The sequence below is a fragment of the Geotrypetes seraphini genome, chromosome 4 (assembly GCF_902459505.1).
Source record: "Geotrypetes seraphini chromosome 4, aGeoSer1.1, whole genome shotgun sequence".
Classification (NCBI taxonomy): domain Eukaryota; kingdom Metazoa; phylum Chordata; class Amphibia; order Gymnophiona; family Dermophiidae; genus Geotrypetes; species Geotrypetes seraphini.
Genome location: NC_047087.1, coordinates 286015115 through 286041028, shown reverse-complemented (window position 1 = coordinate 286041028; position 25914 = coordinate 286015115). Strand labels below are relative to the sequence as shown.

Below are 25914 nucleotides of genomic sequence, written 5' to 3'. Positions count from 1 at the left end.
CAAGAATATGCTGCCTGCTTGTCCTGGGATAAAGCACAGTTACTTACCGTAACAGGTGTTATCCAGGGACAGCAGGCAGATATTCTTGCGTCCCTCCCACCTCCCCGGGTTGGCTTCTTAGCTGGCTTATCTTAACTGGGGACCGCGCGCCTCTGTCAGGCGGGAAGGCACTCGCGCGTGCGCGGTGCGGCCTACCAGAACTTTCCAAGTTCTTAGAGTGCAATCACTCTAAAATTGTCCGTACCGGGGCTCCGTCGGTGCCGTCACCCATCAGTCAAGAATATCTGCCTGCTGTCCCTGGATAACACCTGTTACGGTAAGTAACTGTGCTTCCTCTCCCCTTCGAGTCGCGGGTCAGGCCTGAGATATGAGGCTGGAAGCAGATTCCTCCCGGAAGCAGTCCTCCATGTTGTTTGCCGGCCGCTGATAGGAGGGGGGAGTGCCGCCGCTGCCGCTCCTGTTCAAAGCGGCCTGCTTAGGTTCATGGGCGGCTGTTTTGAACCTCGCAGGCCGCTCTCCATATGGTAGCATGTTCCTTCTGACGCGATTGCGTCAGAGGGAACGTGCTTCATGTGGAGAGCGGCCTGCGAGGTTCGCTACAGCCAGCCGCGAACCTCATCAGGCCTCTTCAAACAGGAGCAGCAGCGGTTGGTGCGGGAGGGGGGAGTCGTCGACTTGTTCCGTGCTGTGGAGGCGATCGTTGGCTGGCTGCGGTCCCGGCTTGGAGAGGGCAGGGTGTGCTAGCAGGCGACAGCCGCCGCTTTGCAGGTGGAGAGCAGAGAAGGGCGCGCAGTTGTCTTGCCTCGCGTGAGGCCAGACCGTAAGCCGCGCATGCGCACTTCCTATAGGTCGCTACAGCTCACGGAAAACGGACCCACGCTTAGGAAGTGCGCATGCGTGGCTTACCGTTTTATTATATTAGATGACAATTTTGCATGAGATAAATCTTTTTATAGTTTATAAATCTTTCCTTTAACTATTAAAGGAAAGATTTATAAACTATAAAGAGTTTTTACCTCATGCAAAATTGTTATTTCTTTAATAAAACATTAACTATTTTTTCTGCAGCCCTCCAAGTATCCTATTTTTTCTGAAGCCCTCACAGTTAAAGTTTAACATCTTTCTTTTCTCAAAACTGACACATTTCAATCACTATATTGAAAATAAATTTATTTTCCCTACTTTTGTTGTCTGGTGACTTTATTTTTCTCTGCTTTTAACTATGTTTCCAGGGCCTTCTTGTCCATTGACTGGTTTTCTCTCTGTCTTCACTTTCTGCCTTGCGTCCATCTTTAGCATTAACTTAACATTCAGTTTTTCCATTTTTCTGCTTTCTTCTCAAAATCTACTTTTCCATGTCTTACCTTCCCTCCCTATTTCCATAGTCTGACATCTCTCTCCTTCCCCCCCAGTGTAACAGTTCTATTTCCCTTCCTCCTTTCTGGCCCTCTTCCCAGTCCAACATTTCTCCCTCCTTTCCACCAGTCCAACATTTTTTCTCTCTTCCTTCTGCATGCTTCTCCTCTGGTCCTCCTTCCCTCCCCCAACCAACATCTATCCCTCCCTCCATGAGTCCAACTTTTTAAACTCTGCCCTCTCCCTCTTTTCCAGTGTAACATTTCTCCTTCCCTCCTTTCTGTACTCCCCATCCATCTTGCTGTCTCCATGAGTTCAACACTTTCTGCCTCCTGCATGCTTTTTTCTTTGTCCTTGCCTCTTCCCTTGAGTGGCATCCCTCTTTCCCACCCCCCAACCCAACATGTTCTCTTCCAATGCACCATCTCACCCTCACCTCCAGTGTGTAGCACCTTTTCTCCCTTCATTTGCCTCCCCCCTGCCCAGCAGTACCCGTTCTTGCTTCCTTTTACCTCCTCCACTGCCCAGCAGTACCTCTCCTTTCTGTAGCCTAGCAGCAGCTCACTATATACTTTTGACTTAGTCACACAGCTGCCGCTAGCATTTAGTTTAACTTTAGCCGCAGTTTCATCAGACAGCCTCGGGGCTTTTGCTAGGCTGGCCCGCCTCGCATCATCGAAGTGGGTCGGCCTAGCAAAGGCCCTGCGGCTGCCTGATGAAACCACGGCTAAACTAAAGCTAGCGGTGTGACTAAGTTAAAATCACACTGAGCTGCCACTACTGGTCGGGGGGTGAGAAGAAGAGGAGTCCCGGCAGCTTATCGCCTGCAGAAGGCAGGAAGTCAGCTGACTCCGGCACCGGTGATCGGCGTGAAGTAAATGCTGCTTCGTTTACCTCATTGGAATGACTACGAGATGGCATTGTATTTTCCAAAACAGACATTATTTTTATTGTTAGTATAAAGACTTACAAAATTACAGCAGCAAAGACATAGCAGAAAGAAATATATTGTCAGTTCAGAATATGCAATGGAGAGTAGAACTTACATCCATATGCCGAACAGGGGCTAACATGTCCCTGTTGGCATACCCAAGTGAATCTCTCTGGCTCTACCTATGATGCATGGATTGTTATATAGAGAAATTCTCTCTTTGTTCCAAAAAGCACATCCCCTAACTCTGGTCATGTACTTCCCTGTTGGTACAAAAATGTATACCTAACTATTCCTCCCCCCAGTCCATGCCTCTCTCACTTCTCCCCCCCCCCCCCAGGAGGGGGGCCCAAGCAGAAATAGAGAATTCTTCTTGAACGTTTTTCCTCCAGCTCTGAGACCCTTATCACCTTGCAGATGCTAATTTGTGGTTTTACAATGCTGTACATCTTCAGGATGGCGACCTTATAGATAGTCTTATGCAGAAAGTTGGCAAGGGTGACCTCCAGCACCCCAGCTGTGCCTGATTCCCATAACTTGCAGACAGACAGCCAGCCTGGTTACCAGGCTAGTTCAGGCTTCTCCATCTCTACTCCCCCATCATCCTGCAGGGATTGTTGCTTGTTATAAATCTTTTATGGCTTTCCAGGGTGCCTTGCATATGTGAAGTCATACAGCACTGATAACAGTTCAGCAGAACCTTGGAGAAGTATCCTCCCAGTAGGGCAGCAAAGGCCAGCTGGGTTAGCATTTCAAAGGATACATGTGTTCACAGACAGCAAGATACAGGCTGGGCCATCTGAAAGGAAAGCTGGTTTAGGCTATGGGAAAATATATGTTAAAAATGTCTGTAGTGTCCAGCATACACAAGTGAGGCCAGTATGTCCAGTTTATCCATCTGAATGTCCAAGTTATCCATCTCAGGCGGCAGAAGGCGCTTCAGAGATCGCAAACAGACCACGGGCCACAAAATAAGTACCTGGATGGCCACATGCAAGTTTGAGACTGCTGTTCTAGCTCAATGGGCTAGAATAATTTAATCTTATATAATAAAACCCTAAGCGCACATGCGCACTCCTACCTGTGTGGTCCGTAGCAGGTAGGAGTGCGCGTCTGCCTGGCTCCCTTATACTCCCTGGCCAAAGTTATTTTTAAGTTCAAAGTCGCTGCCGCGGCTCCTCTCACGAGCTGCACCTGCGTCGGAGAAGGCTTTGTGAGAGGAGCCGCCGCGGCAGCATTAAACTTAAAAATAACTCCTGCAAAGAACTAAGGGAGCCGTTTTAGCTGCGTGCTGCTGGGAAGGGACAGGGGAGGGGAGGGGGAATGCTGCTGCTGCACAGAGAAGTGGAGGGGGAGGGAAATACTACTACTACTACTACTACTGCTGCTGCTGCTGTACAGGGAAGTGGGGTGGGGGGAGGGAATGCTGCTGCTGCTGCACAGGGAAGTGGGAGGGAAATGCTGCTGCACAGGGAAATGGAAGGGGAAGGAATGCTGCTGCTGCAAAGGGAAGTGGGGTGGGGGGAGGGAATTGCTGCTGATGCACAGGGAAGTGAGGGGGAGGGAAATGCTGCTGCTGCATAGGGGGCAGGGAGAGAGACATATAGAAAGAGAGACAGACAGCAGGAGGGAGACAAAGAAAGGAAGAAAGACACAGGGACAGGGAAAGAGACAGAAAGAAAGCGGGAGGGAAAAAGACAGAAAGAAAGAGACAGGGGTAGGGAGAGAGACAAACAGACATATGCTAGCACCCGTTAATGTAAAGGGCAGAAAGACTAGTTTAGAGAATAAGAGGAGGGGGTTGGCAGCATATTGAGTTATGTCCTCATACTGCTGCCTCCACCGCCAAGTTGACTATTGCTGTCATCCATGTGGTTCCAAGAAGACTTCAGGCTCTGATGTGCTACTGCTCTTCTCCTCCTCTTCAATAGCAAAGAATCAAAGGAACCTGTAAAGATTGTGTTGTAGAACTGCCAACTCTCCAGCCTGGCTCAGACCCTTGGTTTTTTGCAGCAATTACATGGGAATTAGAAATCCCACAAAAAATAGATTTTGTAGCTTTAAGAGGAGAGATTTGGACACAAGTATCAGAGCATTGATCTCCAATGCACGGCCCTCCGAAGTCCTTCACTTTGACCCTCAAACAGCTGAAATACTCTTCAAATCTTGTGAATGTACTAATTTTAATCTTGCCCACTTGATATAGTAACTGCAAACATCTCTTAAGTGTGTTACGTGTCTCTTTTATGGAATTTTACCGTTGACAATCCAAAATAAAGTAAGTTTTTAAAATCCTTGAAGTGTTGTAGAATCAATATTCATATTAATTTTTAATGTTTAATACCTACTCTGAGCAAGCAGGGCAAGGTGGCTTACAAAATTTAGAAGTATGTGCAAGCTTAAAACCGGTGGCCCTCGGAGCTTTTATATATTCACTTCAGCCCTTTACATGAAAAAGTTGGAGACCACTGTTGTCATAGACATTCTAATAACCTGAAAACTGTAAAGACCCAAGAGTATAGATTTTTCAGTGGCCAAGAAACATATCATTCCACATAAATTGAGAACAAATCATATAAAAAGTCATAAACAATGATATGCAATAAAAATATTCCTCCATTATCTCTAAATAGAATTAAAATCTAAACTAAAAATGCACAGGTATGTTATCTACCTTAAGAACAAGAAATCAAGGTCTGTTGTCACACTTTAAATAGAAAACAAACTTTCAGAAACAAGACAACTAGCCCAGCGGTCTGCTGAATAAAACATCTACTGTTTGTGAAGCAGACTTTTGGTTCTAAAGCAATCTGCTAAAAAAAAAAAAAAAAAAATTAATCTGCCCTAAAAATAAGATTTGCTGCCTGCTTTACAGAAACATCAGCATCCCAAGGCAGCTTCCCCCACTTACCAAACTACACTGAAAACTACCTGCTTTATAAACATCAGACAGCCAAAAAAGAACACCTCGCTTTAGAATATCAACAAACCACAAAAAAGACAAAGGAGGTGTCTTTTTTTTTAATTTTTTTTTTTTATTCAGCTAGTAAATAAGTCTTTATTCAGAATAAATGGTCTCCACAAGGATCCTAGTTTTGGCGTGTAAGGGACGCCCTCCTCAGGGGACACTGCATTTACTTTTTATTTGTGTTCTATATTGTTATGATATACTTAGCCATGAATGCTTTGCTCTGTTTCATATCTACTATTTGGGTTATTTTATGCTTTTTATATTTTATATGTATACTTATTTTTTTACTTGTGTGTTGTATGTTTACTTAGGCCCGGATTCTGTATAGGACGCCCAGTCGCAGAAGCTAACGGGCGTCCTAATTAGAATTGGGCCTAAGGCTGCCTAAAATAAACCAGATTCTGTAACTAATGTCCATGTTACAGACGCTGGTTAGGCAATCGGGTTATTGTAGACGCGGCCACTACACTTATCGCAGCAAAGGATCTCCCTGCTGCGATAAGTATAGCTACTTCGGCCGCCATCCCCCCCTCAAATGAACGCGGCAGGAGGGATGCCTAATCCCTCCTGGTCAGAACACCCCCCACCCCTGAAGATCGCCAGCAGGGGGTGCCCAATCCCTCCTGCCAGAACACCCCCCCACATACATACAACCACCTCAGCTAAAAAAACCCTCTCACCAGATTCCCCCCCCCACTAACCTTAAATGTTGGCTGGCCAGACGGGTCTTCCTACCCTCTGCCAAGCAGGCCCGCCTCCATCAAAATGGGATACACCAGGCCTTAGGCCCCTCCCCTGTGCATCCCCGCCTCATTTCAATGGACGGTAGGAAGACCTGGCTGACCAGTCAACATTTAAGTTGTGGGGGGTCTGGGGAGGGGGGATTAGCCGAGATGGGGGTCCCTCCTGTTTGCAATCTTCATGGGGTGGTGTTCGGCAGGAGGGATTGGGCACCCTCCTGCCGGTGATCTTATGGTGGGAGTGGGGGGAGGGGTGTTCCGGGCAGGAGGAATTGGGCATCCCCCCTGCTGTGTTCATTTGGAGGGGGTGGGGGGACTGGCTGCCACAGCCACTAAATTTATCGCAGCAGGGAGATCCCTTGCCATGATAAGTGTAGCGGCTGCGTCTACTTACAGTGTAGGCCAGCATTTTGCTGGCCTTCATTGTACGCATCTCCCGCTAGCTTAGGTAGACATCTATGGTCGCCTAAGGCTACTTTCGGGGCAATTCATGCCCATGCCTAGCCTTAGGCGGGCTTGCAGGCCTCCCTATGCTCCCGGAGGCACCACCAATGTAGGCGGCCTGCCTGGGGAGCTTTTTTTTTTTTTAACGTGCTTCCTGATTGGCTGGTTAGACAACTGTAGGACACCTACAATTGGGATGCCATTTACAAAATCTAGGCTGTTGTGTCTCTTGAGGATGGCGTTCCTTCCATACCAAAACTAGGATTCTTGTTGGGACCATTTATTCTGAATAAAGACTTATTTACTGGCTGATAAGACACCTCCTTTGCCTTTTTTGTGATTTGTTAAAAACATCAGTCAGATGGTGAAGACTGAACCATTTTGCTTAGGCACTGCTATCCTCCTCTAGCCACTCCCCCCTCCCAAGACCAATATTGCACTTAGTTCTGGTGCTCAGGAAGTAGACGCCGATTCTCTGTGTTGGACTGATGTAGGGCCTTGAGCATCTGCAAGTGCTCAAGATTTGCTGGACTCCCTTTGAGAATCTTGGAGAGAGTGGGAGCCAGCAGGCCTTGAGCAGCCCAGCATAGAGCGTTGACTTCCTGAGCACCAGAGCTGTATGTGCGATGTCAGTCCGGGGCAGTGGGGAGTAAGTAGTAGAGGATAGATGTGACAGTCATCGGGGGAGCGGGGGTGGAGATAGCAAAACCAGTCATCAGGAAGGGAGGAAAAAATGCATCATCATTAGAAGGCTCTAACATGCACATCCAGGAGGGGGGAGATTGGGGATTGATTGATGAATTTAGATATATTGGGGTTCATGATAAAAGTTTTATGTGATGGGCATTGTGATTGTAAGGGGGGTTATTTCTGAAATGGGTATTAATAGTATATTAAGTATGTCATTGATGTATAAAATGTGGTATTTAATGTTATACTTATTGTAAGTTTTGAAAATAATAAAGAATTGGAAAAAAAGAAGGCTTGAATATAAACAGACCTCCCCCCCCCATTTTGGGCCCAAAAAACTGTTTATATTTGAATATATAGGGTACATATTAACAATTTGATCAAGTGTTCTAAAGAAGTTAGCAAAATTCCCAAACATCAAGATTTCAAGCACATCTCATATTTAAGCTCATTAACCTCTACCTCTACTGGTAGTCACTGTACAAGATTTGCTAGATTTAAGTTGTAAGAGATGCGTAAAACCTTTTATTTCAATGTTTGTATTACTAATTTTTCTCCTCTCTTTTCAGATACCGCTCTAGAAGTTCTTGTAGCTCACGTTACTCCTCACGGTCAAGCTCGAGATCACGTAGCAGATCAAGGGGAAGATCATCGTCATCATCCTCCTCCTCGTACTCCTCTTCAAGATCTTATTCTACATCCTACAGCCGTTCACGGTCTCGGTCTCCCTCCCCTTACAGCAGACATCACAGGAGGTAAGAAGCTATTTAACGCTCTCTTGGAAGGGGGAGGGGAAGAGGAAATAATTATTTGAAATCTGTAATAAAAGTTCTTGGGAATACAATAAATGATTGTGTGTTCAGCGACGTGCTGTCTGTATCCTTTCATAGATATTTTATCTTGGAAGTAAACATCTGTCCGTTGAACTCTGATATAGTTCATTTGCATTGGGTAAATTCAAATTAAGCCAAAGAGCTTGTTGGAACTTAGGTTGTTTCCTACATAAAATATTTTTTATTACCGCAAGAGGATAATTAGAGAAAATTGCTGGCTTAGCCCAAGGAATGATCCTAGGAGACTGGAAATCTGTTGATGTGTTTCCTGTCCATAAAAGTGAAAGGAGAAGCCTGGGAGCATTAGGACATTGGTATGACCTCAGTGGTTAATAAATTAATGGAATACTGTTTAAAAAAAACCCCAAGATTTATAGTGCAGTTAACAAAAGTAGATGATGGGATCACAGGCAGTATGAATTTAGTAGAATTAGGTCTTGTCATAAAATTCTGATCAATTTCTTTTACTGGGTGACCAAAGAGTTGGATCGGAGGAGAGTGCATGTGGGTAACTTTAAATTTAAGGAACACCCTTTACCTGGTTCCGCAAGTGTTAAAGTGCTGTAGAATTGATGTCAACTCATGGTGCCCCTCTGATTAGTTGTTCTGAATGGTTTGGTCTTCTTTCAGGTGGCTATCCATTAACATAAGAATAGACTTACTGGGTCAGACCAATGATCCATCTAGTCCAGTAGCTCATCCTCACGGTGGCCAATCCAGGTTACTAGTACTTGACAAAACCCCAAAACGTCACATCATTCCATGCTACCGATCCAGTAGAAGCAGTGGCTTCCCCCATGTCTGTCTCAATAACATACTATGGGCTTTTCCTCCAGGAAACTGTCCAAGCCTTTCTTAAAACCAGCTACGTTAACCTCTCTTACAACCTCTGGCAACATGTTCCAGAGCTTAACTATTCTCTGAGTGAAAAAATATTTCCTCATGTTGGTTTTAAAAGTATTTCCCTATAAACTTCAAGTGTCCCCTAGTCTTTGTAATTTTTGATGGAGTAAATAAATCGATCCACTTGTCCCTGTTCTACACCATTGATTCAATAACAACATATAAATGTCATTCTATCATTCTTTAACACTCTCCAGACCAGTAGAGGTTAATCTTTACAAGTGGGTATACACTGGAACCTTGGTTTACGAGCATAATTCGTTCCAGAAGCATGCTTGTAAACCAAAATATTCATATATCAAAGCGAGTTTCCTCATAGGAAATAATGGAAACTCGCTTTGATACGTTCCAAACCCCCCCCCCCCATCTGGCACCGGCATCGTTCCCCCCCCCCCCCCCCCCCGCTCGCAAAGACCCCCCCCCCTGCTCGAATCGGCACCCCCCTCCCCCCCCCGCGAGAACAGGCACCCCCCCGCCCGACCAACTTTAACTCACCCCCCCGGTCTGGCACTGGCACGCAGCCCACAGGACGTGCCGGTGCAGCTTGAAGATCTTCTTCCTGCCTCTGCCGGCTTTGAGCATGCATCTGCGCATGCTCAAAGCTAGCAGACGCAGGAAGAAGATCTTCAAGCGGCACCAGCACGTCCTGTGGGCTGCGTGCCAGTGCCAGACCGGGGGGGGGGCGAGTTAAAGTTGGTCGGGGGGGCCCGGGTGCCGATTCGAGCGGGGGGGGGGGGGGAGAGATGCCAGTTCTCATGCCGGTGCCAGACGGGGGGGGGGGTGTGAGTTCAAGTTGGTCGGGCAGGGAGTGCCAGTTCTGGAGGGGGGTGCCGATTCGAGCGGGGGGGGGGGTTCTTTGCGAGTGGGGGGGGGAATGATGCCAGTTCTCAGGGTGGGTGCTCGCAAATCGAGTCAACACTCGGTTTGCGAGAATGTTTTGCTCGTCTTGCAAAACACTCGCAAACCGGGTTACTCGCAAACCAAGGTTTGACTGTATATCCAATCATGACCATCAGGTGCAGACTGAAAACAAAATTGTGAAATAGTACATAAGATATTCCCTTCTCCATTCTCATCAGTCTACTTCAGTCTCCAGCAGGTATTGAGTGAGTTGTACCCATCTCCCTTGGTAGGGCTGTTGGAATTTGTTTAGGGGGTTTCTAGTCTCTGTTTTTGGCCAGATGGAACTTGGGCGGGCCCTGTTTGGGTGTCCGTCTGACCTCGGGGGTGTCAAACCCCGCAGGTCTTGAGCGGGGTCCCTCCCCCCACTTCCTCCACCTCCCCACATTTTTTTTAGAGGAGCCTAAGCAGTCAGCCTACCCCCTAAATCAAGCAAGGCCTACTGCTTCGAGAGCCTGTGGAGTCTGTTCTGTAAAAAAAAAAAATCCTGAGGTAGTGCCAGTCTGCAGGGTTGCTTCCCTGTCAGCTTACTGTATTTTTGCACTAACCGGCACTTTTCTTCCTTTTTTTTTTTTTTTTATTTATTTATTTATTTATTTATTTATTTATTTATTTATTTTTATTTATTTCACTTTTCTTCTAACTAGGTCACGTATGGAGCACTTGTGCCCTTTTCCGGGGGAGTGGAACACAATTTGGTCAAGCCGCAAGGCACTTGTGGCCGGCCTGAACTCGGCGGTTTGTGCCGGTGAGATGGTGAGAGCTCCATCGGCAGCAGCTGCAGGTGTCCAGAGCTCCCCGGCCTTAGTGCCTCACGAACCAGCTGAAGGCAGTGAGGCAGCCCAGTCTGATCTCACTACCTCTGGAGGGATTCCCCAAATTGCCGACTTAGGGGAAAAAGGATTCCCTCTCAGCTGATTTTTTTTCAACAGCAGATGCCGGCTTGCCTGCTTTGTGTCTGGGACAGTTTAGGTTTCCCAGCCACTGCAGGTCCTGGAGGGGTTATTTTTTGCGGGATCTTCGCCATTTTGACAGACAGTTCCCTCCATTTTGTCTGCAACCTCAGGTGACCTTTTGAAAACACAGGGGCAGGTTTCAGCAGGGACCCCTGCTGGGGCAGGGAGTCCCTGGGGATCCCCGGGGTTTTTTTTCCCCTGATTTAATTTCTTTCTTTGTGCAGACAGTTGGGGGTCCCACGTGCGCCCGGGGGGTTTCGGGGGTGGTGTTTCCTTCCGCACCCCCTGTGGTTTTGCCTCCCTCTTTTCATTTGGCGTCCCCTCTTCCTCCTCCCTTATCCAAGCGCCCAGATTGCGGATTGGTGGTTGGAGGAGCGTTTTGGCATAAATGAGGACCAGGCCGCTTTGACGGGCTTCTGGAATCCTCCAGAATTTTATTGTATTGCTAATCTTCCTCCTCTATTGTTTTGACCTTCAACCTTATCTCTTTCTAATCTTTATTTTTGCCTGATATGTCTGAAGTATGACAGTCAGTCTTGTCATTTTGAGCTTTCAAGGAAAGCTTAGGTTTGATCTCCTCCAATACCAATTGATTTGCTCTTTGGGCAGTTCATAGTATATGTGGTATTTCTTCAGCACCATATTTCAAAGGCATTGATTTTTATTCCTGCCTTGCACATCCAAATGACATTTAAAATACCATGGCTTGGATAAGTCAAATCTTTATATGCAGAGAGAAAACCTCTATGCTTGAAGGATCTTGTCTAGGTCTTTTGTGAAGGTGAAAGGGGGTAGATTCAGCTTTAATCTAGGGAAATATGTCCAGAAAAAGTGGTGGATGCATGGAAGTGTCTCCCAGCAGAGGTGGCAGAGATGAGGACTATCTGAATGCAAGATGGCATAGGACAAGCACAAGTGATCTTCAAGGCAGGGTAAAGGGATCGCAGAACTTAGTAATGGCATAGATGGACACTTTGGGCAGACTTGAAAAGCAATTATCTGCCACCATTTTCTGTAATTAGAACCTTAATGTGACCATCTAAATTTTATATTTGCAAAGCATTTGATTTTCAGCCAATCTCTACTTAAGGCTGCTGCTTCTACATAATCTTGGTGGTCCTTCTGATGAGCGAACCTTTATTCTTTGGTAACGAAATGTTTCTAGTGCTCTGGCTCTTTAGCAAGATAGGCCTTTGTGCTTCATGAGTTGTTCACTAAAAGAAGACCTTGTAAATTAGTGTGGTTTGGTTTTGGTTGTTTCCTTTGATATCTAATTCTCCATTTGATGCTTGCTTGTAGCTAGTCTTCATTTGCACCCTAACCCGTCCTGTTCAGTTTGTCATGATTATGTCCATAAATTTTTTTTATTTTTTTTTTCTGATTTTGGTATCTATTTTTGCTATTTCCTTACCTTAGAGCCCTGAATTAAGTATGTTATCTAGATTTCAAGTTCTTGGACTGCTGTTATTCTGGGGAATGCACTTCAAGGTTATGACTGACTCTCACTGCATGCTTTTGGGTGTACATGAAGGTTTCCTGATTGTAGTGTGATTCATCACTCTTCTTTTTTTTTTTTTAATTAGTTTTTATTGTATTGAAAAAACAATGATACAAAATTAAGCATACAATAGCCGTATCATAGTTCTTTGATACAATGCACCCAGACACAGAAACTAGAACAATCCCCTTGGCTCAGCTAATACAACAAAGAAATCCTATGCCAATTCACATATGGGCTCCCAGAGATTCATGCCAAGTGATATAAGGCTTCCAAAGGGTCAAGAATGCGCCCAGTCTGATATTTTAGATCAATCAGTTTGGACATAAAGAAGACACAGTTAACCTTGAGCAATATCTGTGAACGTGTTGGAGTTGCCATGTTCCTGCCAACCCTAGTCGAGCTGATGCACCAACAATGGTTGCTATCAGTTTATGGAACTTGTTAGGCATGCCTACTGGCTTCATATTCAACAAAGCACATCCCATATCACTTCCTTCTCAAGAGAGATTCCTGCATTTTTAATCAGATTAGTGCAACTAATATTTCATTTTGTTTTCACAGATACAGATTTTATGACTCGCGTGACAACTATCAAAGACAAAAACTTTATCACAAGGAGCGTGCAATCGTAAGTATGGTTTTAAGTGTTCATAATATATGCTATCAGAATACTTTGTGAAGACTTTCAACTACGGTTACCAAAAATCCGGATTTCCCCGGACATGACCTCCTTTTGAGGACATGTCCGGGGGTTCGGACGGCTTTTCAAAACCCAACACTTTGTCTGGGATATGAAAAGCTGCCTCAAATCACATCGGGCAGGGCAAATGCCACATGATGACATCACACTCACGTAGAGCAGATGGCGGGGTGGGATTAGGGTGTTACAGGGCAGGGATGGGCAGAACTGGGCAGTTCTAGGTGTCTGGATTTTCTGATTGGAAAATCTGGCAACCCATCTTTCAACTGATACTAGTCCCAAGGTGTGAGTGCAGCATTAAGTGTGTGGCAGGAAGAAAATCCCTGCGTTTGTCTCCAACTTATTAGATTAGATGGAGATTTGCTCCACTTCATCAATGACGCTGAAACCGTGGATTGAAGACAAAGTTTTATTTTTAATTTTTCTTTCCAGCTTATGAATTATCTTTAATCTTATCTATTGTTTTGCCTTTTGTCTTTGTTTTTGTTCTATTTCTATCATTTAAATTTCTCCAGAATTCTATTGTTCAACGGTTCCCCCTTCTGCATCTATTCCTTTCTCTCCTCTCTTCTACCTTCCAAAGTATTTAGATCAATGCTGTCTTGATAAAATATTTATTTTTAATTTTTCCCTCTATCTCTACTTTCCACTTCTCTATTACCCTCCAGGTAGTTTAGTTAGATTGTGAGCCTTCGGGACAGTAAGGGAATTTTTTAAGTACCTTTCTTATTTATAATTTTAATGTATATTTTCTGTAAACCGCTTAGAACCTAGCAGATGTAGCGGTATATAAGAAATAAATTACAAATTACAATTTGAGAGCATAGTAGAGGTGATGCTTGTGCCATTGGGTCCAGTAGAGGAACCCATTTTATTTAAGCAGTTAGGGAGGAAAGTGGCTGTAGAAAGTACTGAGTAGACCTCTATTAAGGCAGCTGTTCTCTTTGTTGGGATGATTAAAGAGAGCTTTTATGACTACATATACATTTTGAATCCTCTGTTTATATATACTGTAGGTATGCAAAAAAAACCATAAGTGGGAACAATCAAAGGTATTAAAAAAAAATAGGAATCAAAAGATCACATAGCATGTGTAATATGGCCTTAGAACTCTGCCAATGGAGACAGAGACTATGTCTGAATTCAAGAAAGCGTGAGATGGGCACATGGGATCTCTCAGAGAGGGGGAAGAGATAGTGGTTGCTATGGATGGGCAGACTGGATGGGCAATTTGGCCTTTATTTGCCATCATGTTTCTATTTGAATGGCATTTGAAACCATGTTTTCCAATAAGTTGATAAATGTCCACTGCACTCCAGGAAAAGTTGAAAATTGGGAGTTTGAAGTTGCAGGAATCTTTGTATTATCAAATTTTAGGAAGGGTTTCATATGGGCTGGAGCAAGCAAAAAGGATAGAAAGTAATCTAGCTGGATATAGCAACACCAACAGGAGACTTGTCCAGATTCACATTTAAACAAAAGAACGGTCTGCAAAACCACATGCTAGAGCAGGTTGTAGTCCGAGGCTTTTCCTCCTCTTCTCAAAGATTACTCTCCACATTGCACATTGATGAAAATTGATAGCCTCTTATCACAGACACCAATATAAATATTCAGGAGTTGTGAAGTGGGTGGTTGTGTGTATTATTTTACCCTTGGCTTGGTTTTTTTTTGATTTCACAAACCACTTAATCCCCCATTGCCCCAGCTACATTATATAGTGTGAGCCCGCCATGACAGATAGGGAAAAATACTTGAGTGCTTGAATGTGATCCGCTTAGAAACTTACCGATAACGCAGAATAAGTGTTACAACTAAATAAAACAAACAAACCTGCTGCCACAGAGTAAGAAACAAACATTGTCACAGAGTAAATGATGATAGCGGTAATAATGCAGGAAGAATTAATATAACGTTGAGAGTTGCTATGCTTAACTCAGTGTATTCATATTACATTACATTACATTAGAGATTTCTATTCCGCCATTATCGGCTGTCACCTGCAGAAATTTGGCAGCTTAAGCAGTGTAGTCATTTCAAGCTGGACTTCAGTCTAGACTGTGTTTGATTTTATTTCTCACTTTCTTTCCATTTTATGAATTATTTTAATTTCATTCATTGTTTTGCCCCTTGTTTTTTTTTTTTTTATTATTTAAATTTCCCCAGAATTCTATTGTTTAACGGTTCCTCCCTTCTGCATCTATCCCTATCTTCCCCTATTTTTTTCAACCTTTCAAAGTCCTTTAGATCATTGTAGTCTTATTAGAATGTTTATTTTCTTATTTTTTTTTTTCTCATCTATCCTCTATTTTATTTCTTTATTACTCTACTAATTGTCATTTTTCCAGGTACTTTAGTTAGATTGTGAGCCTTCGGGACAGTAAGGGAATTTCTAAGTACCTATTTTACTTATAATTTTAATGCACCCTATTGTATATTTTCTGTAAACCGCTTAGAATCCTAACGAATTTAGCGGTATATAAGAAATAAATTACATTACATTACAAATTACATCTTGCGTTTCAAGGCGGGTTACAGAAGATTTATAGAAGGTAGAGTACAAAGAAGACATCTGGTCATTTCCAGGAAATAATAGAGAGGAGATCAGGTAGTTTCGGGAAGTTAGTGGGGGAGAAGGAGGGAATTTGTGGAATTAAAGATTTTTTTCAGGGATTTCTTGAAGAGTATAGTTTTTATTTCTAAGGCTTCTGGGAATATTTTTATAAATAGGAGCACCTAACCATGAAACAGATTTGGTTTAAAATAATAATAAAACATTGGTGGTAAAACGATATCTAGCCAACAGATTTAGCAGAAAAGCACCAGTTCTCTTAATACAACTGGCCACAGAGCACTTTACTGCAGCGCTGTTACACTTGTTTGTATGGTTTAATTAGTTTGCATGACTTCCTTTCTGCAGGAGGAAAGGCGTGTTGTCTATGTTGGCAAGATTCACAGTAGGATGACACGATCTGAACTGATGCATCGGTTTTCAGTATTCGGTGATATAGAGGACTGTACCATTCACTTCAGAGAAACAGGGTAAGGTTTCATAGTTATGAACTTCTACAAACAGAGTAAAACGTTTACCTCATTTACCTACGGCCTGACTTGCATTTGGAAGAGGAAATGAGGTACCAACAGGGACTGGAAGATGCGTTGAGTAAAAGGGTTGCATTTGCCTTGTTTTCTAATTTCAGTTGAAAAGTTGAGTATATTATCTGGCTGTCGGGCTCTTTGACTGCAGATGTTGGGAAATGCACTCATCCTTGTCATCAGCGGCAGTTTTACTGCTGCATTTTTCGGTCAGAGGGAGAGAGGCAAATACCAAGTGGCCAGTGGAGAGGAATAACCTCCGGTTGCATCTGCTGTCTGAGGCTCTGCTTCTTTCAGGTTGGAAGGGCCCTGGTAGGCTGAGGATCAGACTATTTATTAGAACTCCATAGGTTGTATCTGAAATGAGATCCTCCTACTTATATGCAGCCAGTATCACCTCTCAGGGCCAGATGCAGAATGCTCCATCAACCCAGTAAAAACTACTGGGATGGGAGTGATTTTTTTTTTTTTTTCTTCTTCTTTCTTTCTTTACAGGTCTATGCGCACACAGTTTGCAAATCATATGCATGTTACTTGTACAGAATAGCCCCGTAAAAGAAGGGAGGAACTGTGCTTAGTGCATGCTAATCAGAGCAATCACTAGGCGCAGCTCCTGCCTAAAGCTGCCGTTCTTCCCTCTGCCCAGCTGATGGCAGCTTCAGAGCCATAATCAACTGAGAGCCAGCAGAGGGGGGAGGGTAGCAACTTCAGGTTCTGCTGATCAGCTGACTGTGGCTCCCGGCAGAGGAAGCAGTGAATCAGCTGAGCCGGCAGCAACTGCTGCTCTCCCTTCTGCCTGCTCTCGGCTGATTGCAGCTCTGGAGCCACCATCAGTTTGTCGGAGGGAAGGAGAACGGCAGCTAACTGCAGGCTGGTTTTGGTTTTAAAGAGGGGGTGTAGATGTTGTGTGAATGCACAACAGCTGCTGCTGCTGCTACTACTTCTTATCACTTATATATAATTTCCTTTTAGTTCATTACAAGGAGAGCTCATTAGAATTCAAATGAGCTCCTGGTAATACATTTGTTTATGGTTCTTGGTGGCTACTACGAGGATCGGTAGTTGTCACGGACATCCCTTTTGTGCATCAGAAGCTGTGCTTCCATGCCAGTAAAACTGCTTTAATAAGTCTTGTTGGCACGGAAAGCTTTTGATCATTGAGGCCTCAGTTTGATACATAATGTAGGTTTTATTATCCCAGGACAAGCAGGCAGCATATTCTTAACACATGGGTGACGTCACCGACGGAGCCCTCGGTACGGACCTTTTTAACTAGAAGTTTCTAGTTGGCCGCACCGCGCGTGCGCGAGTGCCTTCCCGCCCGACGGAGGAGTGCGTGGTCCCCAGTTTCTTCGTTTCTGCGGAGCGAAGAAGACGCGTGTGTTTTTTCAACGGCCGTTGAAACCACTTTTTTGCCTTCCCGCTCGCGCTTTTTTCCTTATTTTTTCTTTCTTTACCTTCGGGTTTATTTTTCTTTGATTTGCAAAAAAAAAAACAACAAAAAAAACTTTGCTTTTTCCCTTTTTTCTTTCGTTTTTGCCCCGGCGGGGCCTGTTGCCAGTATACAGGCCTCGGGCTTCGATTTTGCGGAGGCTATCTTCCCCTTCATGCCCCCGCAGGTCGGTTTTAAGAAGTGCCAGCGGTGTGCACGCCCGATCTCCATAACTGACCCACACAATTGGTGTTTGCAGTGTCTGGGTCCGGAGCATCGGGCGGACTCCTGCACCCGCTGTGCTACTCTTCAAAAAAAGAACCCTTAAAAACCGAAGAATTCAACAAACTCTCCTCTTCGGCACCGAGTCGGCGATGAACTCTTCACCTTCAACGGCGGTACCTCAAAAATCGGCACCGTCGACCTCGACACCGACCGACCCCGCATCGGCGTCGCTGGCGCCAGGTAAGCCGGCTAAGAAGCCTTCCTCTTCCCTCGAGCGCCCTCCAGCTACGGTGGCGACACCGTCCCTACCGGCATCGCACCGGTCCCGCAAACGCTCCGCCCCGATCTCGGTGAGTGCCTCGTCATCGGCCTCCTCATCGCCGGGGCGTGGAGCGGCATCTAAGGAACCGAAGAAAAAGAAAGCGGTTCCGATGCCACCCCTAGATGACCGTATCTCGGCCATCTTAAAGGCTCAACTCCAAGAACAGTTGAAGAAACAACTTGAGCAACTGTTGCCCACTATCCTGGCACCGCTCCTTCCGGTACCAGACCGGCCCGAGCCCCGCACCGAGCCCCCGGTGTCCACCCCTTCGGTACCGGTGAACACATCCATGCCGATCCTTTCGGCCCAACAACTTCAGGGCGATCCGGTGGTTCATTCTCAGGCCACATTGGATCCTCCTCGGCACCAGGCGGTACGGCATTCTTCTCGGGACCGAGATAGACGCCGGTCGTCCTCCCCTGGTACCGTTTCGGTGCGCTCTGGAAAGTCTTTGTCCAAAACTCGCCATACCGCGCCCTCCACCCCGGTGTCTCGACATGCACCAGAAGTCAGGGACCCTGACTTATGGGAGGAAACTCCTCTCGGTACCGAGGAGGATCCCTCCTCATCTGATGAGGAACCATCGGCACCCGATGCCACCTCTAAACCAGAGCAGTCCTCATTTTCTAAATTTTTGAGAGAAATGTCTGCTGCCCTGTCCCTTCCTCTGGAATCTGACTCAAAAAAGTCTCAAGCCTTTCTAGAGGCTCTAGACTTTGAGCAACCTCCTAAGGAGTTCCTCAAGCTTCCCGTGCATGACATCCTACGGGAAACGTTCTACAAAAACTTGGAAAATCCCCTCACGGTACCGGGAGCCCCCCGTAAACTGGACAACCTGTACCGTGTCATTCCCATTCCGGGATTTGACAAATCTCAATTGCCCCATGAGTCCCTTCTGGTCGAATCCACCTTAAAGAAGACTCAGGGCTCCAGTGTCTATGCCTCTACCCCTCCTGGCAGAGAAGGTAAGACCATGGACAAGTTTGGCAAGAGGCTTTACCAAAATGCCATGCTTGCTAACAGGGCAAACAACTATTCCTTCCATTTTTCCTTCTATCTGAAACATTTGGTCCAACAACTGTCTGCCATCCAGAAGTACCTCCCTGAGCGCAAGGTCCCGCTATTCCAACAGCACATCTCTGGCCTTCTCCAAATGCGCAAGTATATGGTCCGCTCGATATACGACTCCTTCGAGCTCACCTCTCGGGCCTCTGCCATGGCCGTAGCCATGCGTCGCTTGGCCTGGCTCAGAGTCTCCGACCTGGACATCAACCACCAGGATCGTCTGGCCAACGCCCCCTGTCTCGGGGATGAACTTTTTGGAGAGTCCCTGGATTCCACCACCCAGAAACTCTCTGCCCATGAGACCAGGTGGGACACCCTGATCAAGCCGAAAAAGAAGGCTCCGCCTGCCCGACCCTATCGGCCTCAAACATCTTATCAACGGAGGTTCTCAGCCAGACCACTCAACCCGCCTCCCCAGCAATCTCGGCGACCCCGTCAACAGCAACATCATGCTCAGGCTCGATCTCAGGCCACTCAACCTTCTAAGCCTCCTCAGCCTGCTAAACAATCTCAGCCCTTTTGACTCTTCTCTCCAGGGCATAGCCAGTCATCCACCCTTGCTACCTCTTCCACAGCCCATCGGAGGTCGTCTCACCATTTTCTCCAGCCGTTGGGAAGTCATCACGTCGGACCAGTGGGTCCTCAACATCATCCGCCACGGCTATTCTCTCAACTTCCAGACTCTGCCTCCGGACAACCTTCCCGTAGAGTCTGCTTCACACTCATCTCAAACCCCCCTCCTCCTGAGGGAGGTTCAATCCCTCCTCCTTCTCAATGCCATCGAAGAAGTACCTCCAGATCAAAGGGGTCAGGGATTCTACTCCCACTACTTCCTGGTTCCCAAAAGGACGGGAGACCTCCGTCCCATTCTCGATCTAAGGGACCTCAACAAGTGTCTGGTCAAGGAGAAGTTCAGAATGCTCTCCCTTGCCACGCTTTACCCTCTTCTTTCTCAACACGACTGGCTATGTTCCCTGGACCTCAAAGAGGCCTACACTCACATCTCCATCAATCAGAATTCTCGCCGCTACCTACGGTTCCAGGTACTGCACCACCACTATCAGTACAAGGTGCTACCGTTCGGCCTAGCTTCCTCACCCAGGGTCTTCACCAAGTGCCTTATAGTGGTAGCGGCCTTCCTCAGGTCTCACAACCTCCAGGTGTTCCCCTACTTGGACGATTGGTTGGTGAAAGCACCTTCGTCTCAACTCGTGCTACAAGCCACTCATCACACCATCTCTCTCCTCCACCTCCTGGGGTTCGAGATCAACTACCCCAAGTCGCACCTGCTTCCCACCCAGCGACTTCAATTCATTGGAGCAGTTCTGGACACCACGCTAATGAGGGCCTTTCTCCCCTCCGATCGCCAGCGGACCCTGCTCCATCTCTGCCTTCAGGTACTCATGCACCCCTCCATTCCTGCCCGACAGATGATGGTCCTACTGGGTCACATGGCCTCGACGGTGCATGTCCTTCCTCTGGCACGTCTCCACCTTCGTACGCCTCAGTGGACTCTCGCCAACCAATGGTCACAGACTACGGACCTTCTTTCTCGTCCCATCTCTGTGACATCATCTCTTCAGCAATCTCTCCAATGGTGGTTGAACTCCTCAAATCTTTCCAGGGGTCTACTTTTTCATCTGCCCCCCCACTCTATGATCATCACCACAGATGCGTCCCCCTACGCGTGGGGAGCTCACCTAGGAGATCTACGCACCCAGGGACTTTGGACCCCACAGGAGCGTCGTCATCACATCAATTTCCTGGAACTCAGGGCCATGTTCTATGCCCTCAAGGCTTTCCAACATCTCCTCTGCCCTCAAGTCCTCCTCCTGTGCACAGACAATCAAGTCGCCATGTACTACATAAACAAGCAAGGCGGCACCGGATCTCGCCCCCTTTGTTTGGAGGCTCTGCGCATCTGGACCTGGGCCACGGACCGCAATCTCTTTCTCAGGGCGGTCTATATCCAGGGCGAACAGAACTCTCTGGCCGACAATCTCAGTCGCATCCTTCAACCTCACGAGTGGACGTTGGACCCTCCGACTCTGCTCTCCATCTTTGCTCGATGGGGCACTCCGCAGGTGGACCTCTTTGCAGCACCTCACAATCATCAGCTGCCCCAATTCTGCTCCAGACTCTTCTCTCCTCACCGTCTGGCCCCGGATGCATTCCTGCTCGATTGGAGGGATCGGTTCCTGTATGCCTTCCCTCCACTTCCTCTGATGTTGCGGACCTTGTCCAAACTCCGCAAAGACCACGCCACCATGATTCTTATCGCACCTCGGTGGCCTCGCCAACACTGGTTCTCACTCCTGCTCCAGCTCAGTTCCAGGGAACCCATTCTACTTCCTGTGTTTCCTACTCTACTTACGCAACAGCATCAGTCTCTACTACATCCCAATCTGTCTTCGCTCCACCTGACAGCTTGGTTTCTCTCGGGCTGACCTCTCCGGAGAATCTATCTCAACCGGTCCGCCTCATTTTGGACGCTTCCAGGAAACCGGCCACTCTCCAATGTTACCATCAGAAGTGGACCAGATTTTCCTCCTGGTGTCTCCGGCATCATCAGGAACCCACCTCCTTAGCGGTGGAAACTGTCTTGGAATATTTGCTCTCACTGTCCAATGCTGGCCTCAAAACTACCTCCATCAGAGTCCACCTCAGTGCCATTACTGCGTTTCATGAGCCTATTCTCGGTAAACCCCTCACGGCTCATCCTCTGGTTTCCAGATTCATGAGAGGACTCTTCAATATCAAACCGCCTCTCAAGCCTCCTCCTGTCGTCTGGGACCTGAATGTGGTTCTCTCAGCTCTCATGAAACCTCCGTTTGAGCCTCTTGCCACAACTTCACTCAGGCTTCTTACCTGGAAGGTGCTTTTCCTAATTGCCATCACCTCTGCCAGGAGGGTTAGCGAACTGCATGCACTGGTTGCCGACCCACCTTTCACTGTTTTTCACCATGACAAGGTTGTTCTACGTACCCACCCTAAATTCCTTCCCAAGGTGGTCTCAGCTTTTCACCTCAACCAGTCCATTGTGCTGCCCGTCTTCTTCCCTAAGCCTCACTCGCATCCTGGGGAACAGGCGTTGCACACGCTGGATTGTAAGCGTGCCCTTGCTTACTATCTTGATCGTACCAGAGCTCACCGAACAGCCCCTCAGCTCTTTTTGTCTTTCGACCCCAACCGTTTGGGTCGTCCTGTCTCCAAACGGACACTTTCAAATTGGCTTGCTGCCTGTATTGCTTTCTGCTACGCTCGGGCCGGTCTCTCACTGGAAGGAACTGTCACGGCCCACAGAGTCCGAGCTATGGCTGCTTCTGTAGCTTTCCTCCGCTCCACGCCCATCGAGGAAATCTGCAAGGCGGCCACTTGGTCCTCAGTTCACACGTTCACTACTCACTACTGTCTGGATGCGTTCTCCAGACGGGATGGACACTTCGGCCAATCTGTGTTACAAAATTTATTTTCCTAATGGCCAACCATCCCACCTCCCTCTTTGTTAGCTTGGAGGTCACCCATGTGTTAAGAATATGCTGCCTGCTTGTCCTGGGATAAAGCACAGTTACTTACCGTAACAGGTGTTATCCAGGGACAGCAGGCAGATATTCTTACGTCCCACCCACCTCCCCGGGTTGGCTTCTTAGCTGGCTTATACTAACTGGGGACCACGCACTCCTCCGTCGGGCGGGAAGGCACTCGCGCACGCGCGGTGCGGCCAACTAGAAACTTCTAGTTAAAAAGGTCCGTACCGAGGGCTCCGTCGGTGACGTCACCCATGTGTTAAGAATATCTGCCTGCTGTCCCTGGATAACACCTGTTACGGTAAGTAACTGTGCTTTCTTGTCCTTCAATGGACAATTGTATCTTCTTGTAATATTTTCATAGAGATAGGGGGCCTAGAATCATTTTTGTTTTGATTTTTTTTTTTTTTTTTTTTAAATCAGTGACAACTATGGATTTGTAACATATCGCTACACTGAAGAAGCTTTTACTGCTCTTGAGAATGGTCACAAGCTCCAGTATCCAGGTGAACTGCCCTTTGACCTCTGTTTTGGTGGCCGCAGACAGTTTTGCAAAAGCAATTATGCAGATCTGGGTAAGTTGTTTTCTTTGCAGTTGTTTTTGGGTTTTTCATTTAGAAAACTAATGGGTTTTGTTGTGTTTTTGCTTTTTTTGGGGGGGGGGAAATTGGGAGATGTGGGAGCAAATAATTGTTCATGGGGCAGGAGATTAACTTGTTTCGTAGAATCATAAATTAAATACCACAGGCAAGAGAATCTAAATTTATGAAATTTTCATATCACTTAAGTCTTACTAGAGCCCTCTACCACCACTGGCACTTCAGGCTAAATGAGAAGCAACTACCCAAAACAGAATTTGGTAAGTAAACAAATTCTTGAAATCTGACTGAGGTTCAATAAATTACATTTTACAAAAATAAGCAACCATCCATTCATTCAACATAAACTATGTCACATATTAACTACCTTCCAGTGACACTTTATACAATAGAAACAAACTATGCAATTCCAACAATCATAAAGCGCTAAACTATTTATCGTTTCTTGATTAATGCAGCATGCTTAGTACCATAAGGGAGTTCAGATCTCCACCTGGGTTAATTAACTCAAGGTGCTATACACTTCTTCATCATTTCAAGTTGTTTTTCCCAATTAATTTTAGATTTTCTATTTCATGATAAATTTTTTCACTATTTCATTTTTAAAAAACTTTTATAATAAATAGATTAAGTTCAAAACTTAGCTTTATAATTGATGATTCCCCATCCCGATGTGTTTCGCTTTACTTTATCAAGGTCGGGGGAACTTAAACTAAAGCTAAGCCACTGGCGGCTGTTTTGAAAGAGAAAAGCTTAGCTTTAGTTTAAGTTCCCCCGACCTTGATAAAATAAAGCGAAACACATCGGGATGGGGAATCATCAATTATAAAGCTAAGTTTTGAACTTAATCTATTTATTATAAAAGTTTTTTAAAAATGAAATAGTGAAAAAATTTATCATGAAATAGAAAATCTAAAATTAATTGGGAAAAACAACCTGAAATGCTGTACTGGGAATGATGACGAAGTGTATAGCACCTTGAGTTAATTAACCCAGGTGGAGATCTGAACTCCCTTATGGTACTAAACATGGTGCATTAATCAAGAAATGATAAATAGTTTAGCGCTTTATGATTGTTGGAATTACATAGTTTGTTTCTATTGTATAAAGTGTCACTGGAAGGTAGTTAATATGTGACATAGTTTATGTTGAATGAATGGATGGTTGCTTATTCTGTAAAATGTAATTTGTTGAACCTCGGTCAGATTTCAAGAATTAATTTACTTATCAAATTCTGTTTTGGTTAGTTGTTTCTCATTTAGCCTGAAGTGCCAGTGGTGGTAGAGGGCTCTAGTAAGACAGAGATCCTGGAATTTGGTGGAGAGAGCTTTTTTTATTTATTTTTTTATCCCTTCTAGAATTGACATTAAATTAGGTGATTGAGTTGATTTTTCAGTCTGTTACTGCTCTGCTGTTTTAAACTTTGTGTTCTGGTGTGTTATGGAGCAGAAGAGTAATAAGTGACTGTTGCTTTTGTCTCCATGCTGTTTTGCCTTCTCATGGCATGCATAATGTTAACATTCAGGTTCTCTTAACCATTTTTTTCAGACTCTAACAAAGAGGATTTTGATCCAGCAGTTCGTATGAAGAACAAGTTTGATTCTCTTGACTTTGACACTTTATTAAAACAAGCGCAAAGAAGTCATCGGAGGTAATATTAGGCTCAAGAAACAACCCTCTCCAGAATAAAGAATGAAATAAGTCTGGGTACATATACTTTACCTCAGAAAAAAACACTGGAGCTGATCATCCACTAAACTGAAAACAGAGCCACACTATGAAGCTGCTGCTGTTTGAGCATGAAATGCGCAGCTAAAGAAAAATACAATAACAGGTGTAAAAACATATAGTGGATATTTTTAAATGCAAATTTATTTTATTTTTTAATGATTTGCCTGGCAGTTCCCTCGTGTTCTTTGGGCATCAGCTCAATTCAAAACCAGCCTCTACTGAGGCTACTACACTATTAGCCATTATTAGCTCCCCTTCTTAACTCGCATATCCCTTCTGGCCTAGTCATCTCTGCAGCAGTTTTTGGCAAGGTGCCACAGGCCGCATCTCCCTTAAAATCTTGTATGTGTTGCCTTAAATTTGGCCAGTAGATGTCATTGATGCTCAGTAGCTGCAGTTCCCTCATAACGAACTGCAGCAGCTCTGGCCTCATCAAACCAAAAAAAAACCAGGAGCTGGCTTCACAAATTGAACACGGGCCTCCAGTATGGCAGCTCTGCTGCTAGGCCGTTGAGCAAACCCTGAAAATTTGTTTTTATAACATTTAAGAGGTTTTAATTTGCATTTTGAAACGAAAGTAATCATGAAGTGTTTACCACAAAATACTGTAAGTTAAATCACTATGCAAATTAAAAGATAACGTATAAGAAACATGACTCTTGCACCTTGTTTTATTGAATGAAAACTGAATTCTGACACATCTTGTAAAATGAAAACCAGAAGAACCAAGAAAAATCTGATTCGAGTGGAGTGGATGTAGTTTAGACATGCATAAAATTACCTGTGCATGTGCTTCCCCCTGCAGGACACACTTATTAGTACAGCCTAGTCAGTCTTCGAGAGAGCATCTGCTTTCTGATCTCCTGGAGTAGAATGCTGGAACATTCCTGTTCTGAATTGTTGCAGACAGATCTGCTCAGAAGTTCTCTGTCTAAACAAGATGCTGTCCACTACCCACTGATCTTAGAGCTTGTCTGCCAGAATGTTTGTCC

The 25914-nt window shown here is 45.5% G+C and overlaps 1 protein-coding gene across 1 annotated transcript in view; it reads left to right on the top strand.

Moving 5' to 3' along the window:
• PPRC1 (PPARG related coactivator 1) overlaps positions 1–25573 on the top strand; it is a 120690-nt gene extending 95117 nt beyond the window's left edge. The window contains exons 9-13 of the mRNA XM_033942497.1: positions 7702–7887; positions 12787–12853; positions 15846–15967; positions 23016–23167; positions 24740–25573. Coding sequence (XP_033798388.1) covers positions 7702–7887; positions 12787–12853; positions 15846–15967; positions 23016–23167; positions 24740–24846 — 634 coding nt within the window. The 3' untranslated portion in view covers positions 24847–25573. The remainder of the gene's footprint in view (positions 1–7701; positions 7888–12786; positions 12854–15845; positions 15968–23015; positions 23168–24739) is intronic.
• Positions 25574–25914: the final 341 nt, after the last annotated feature.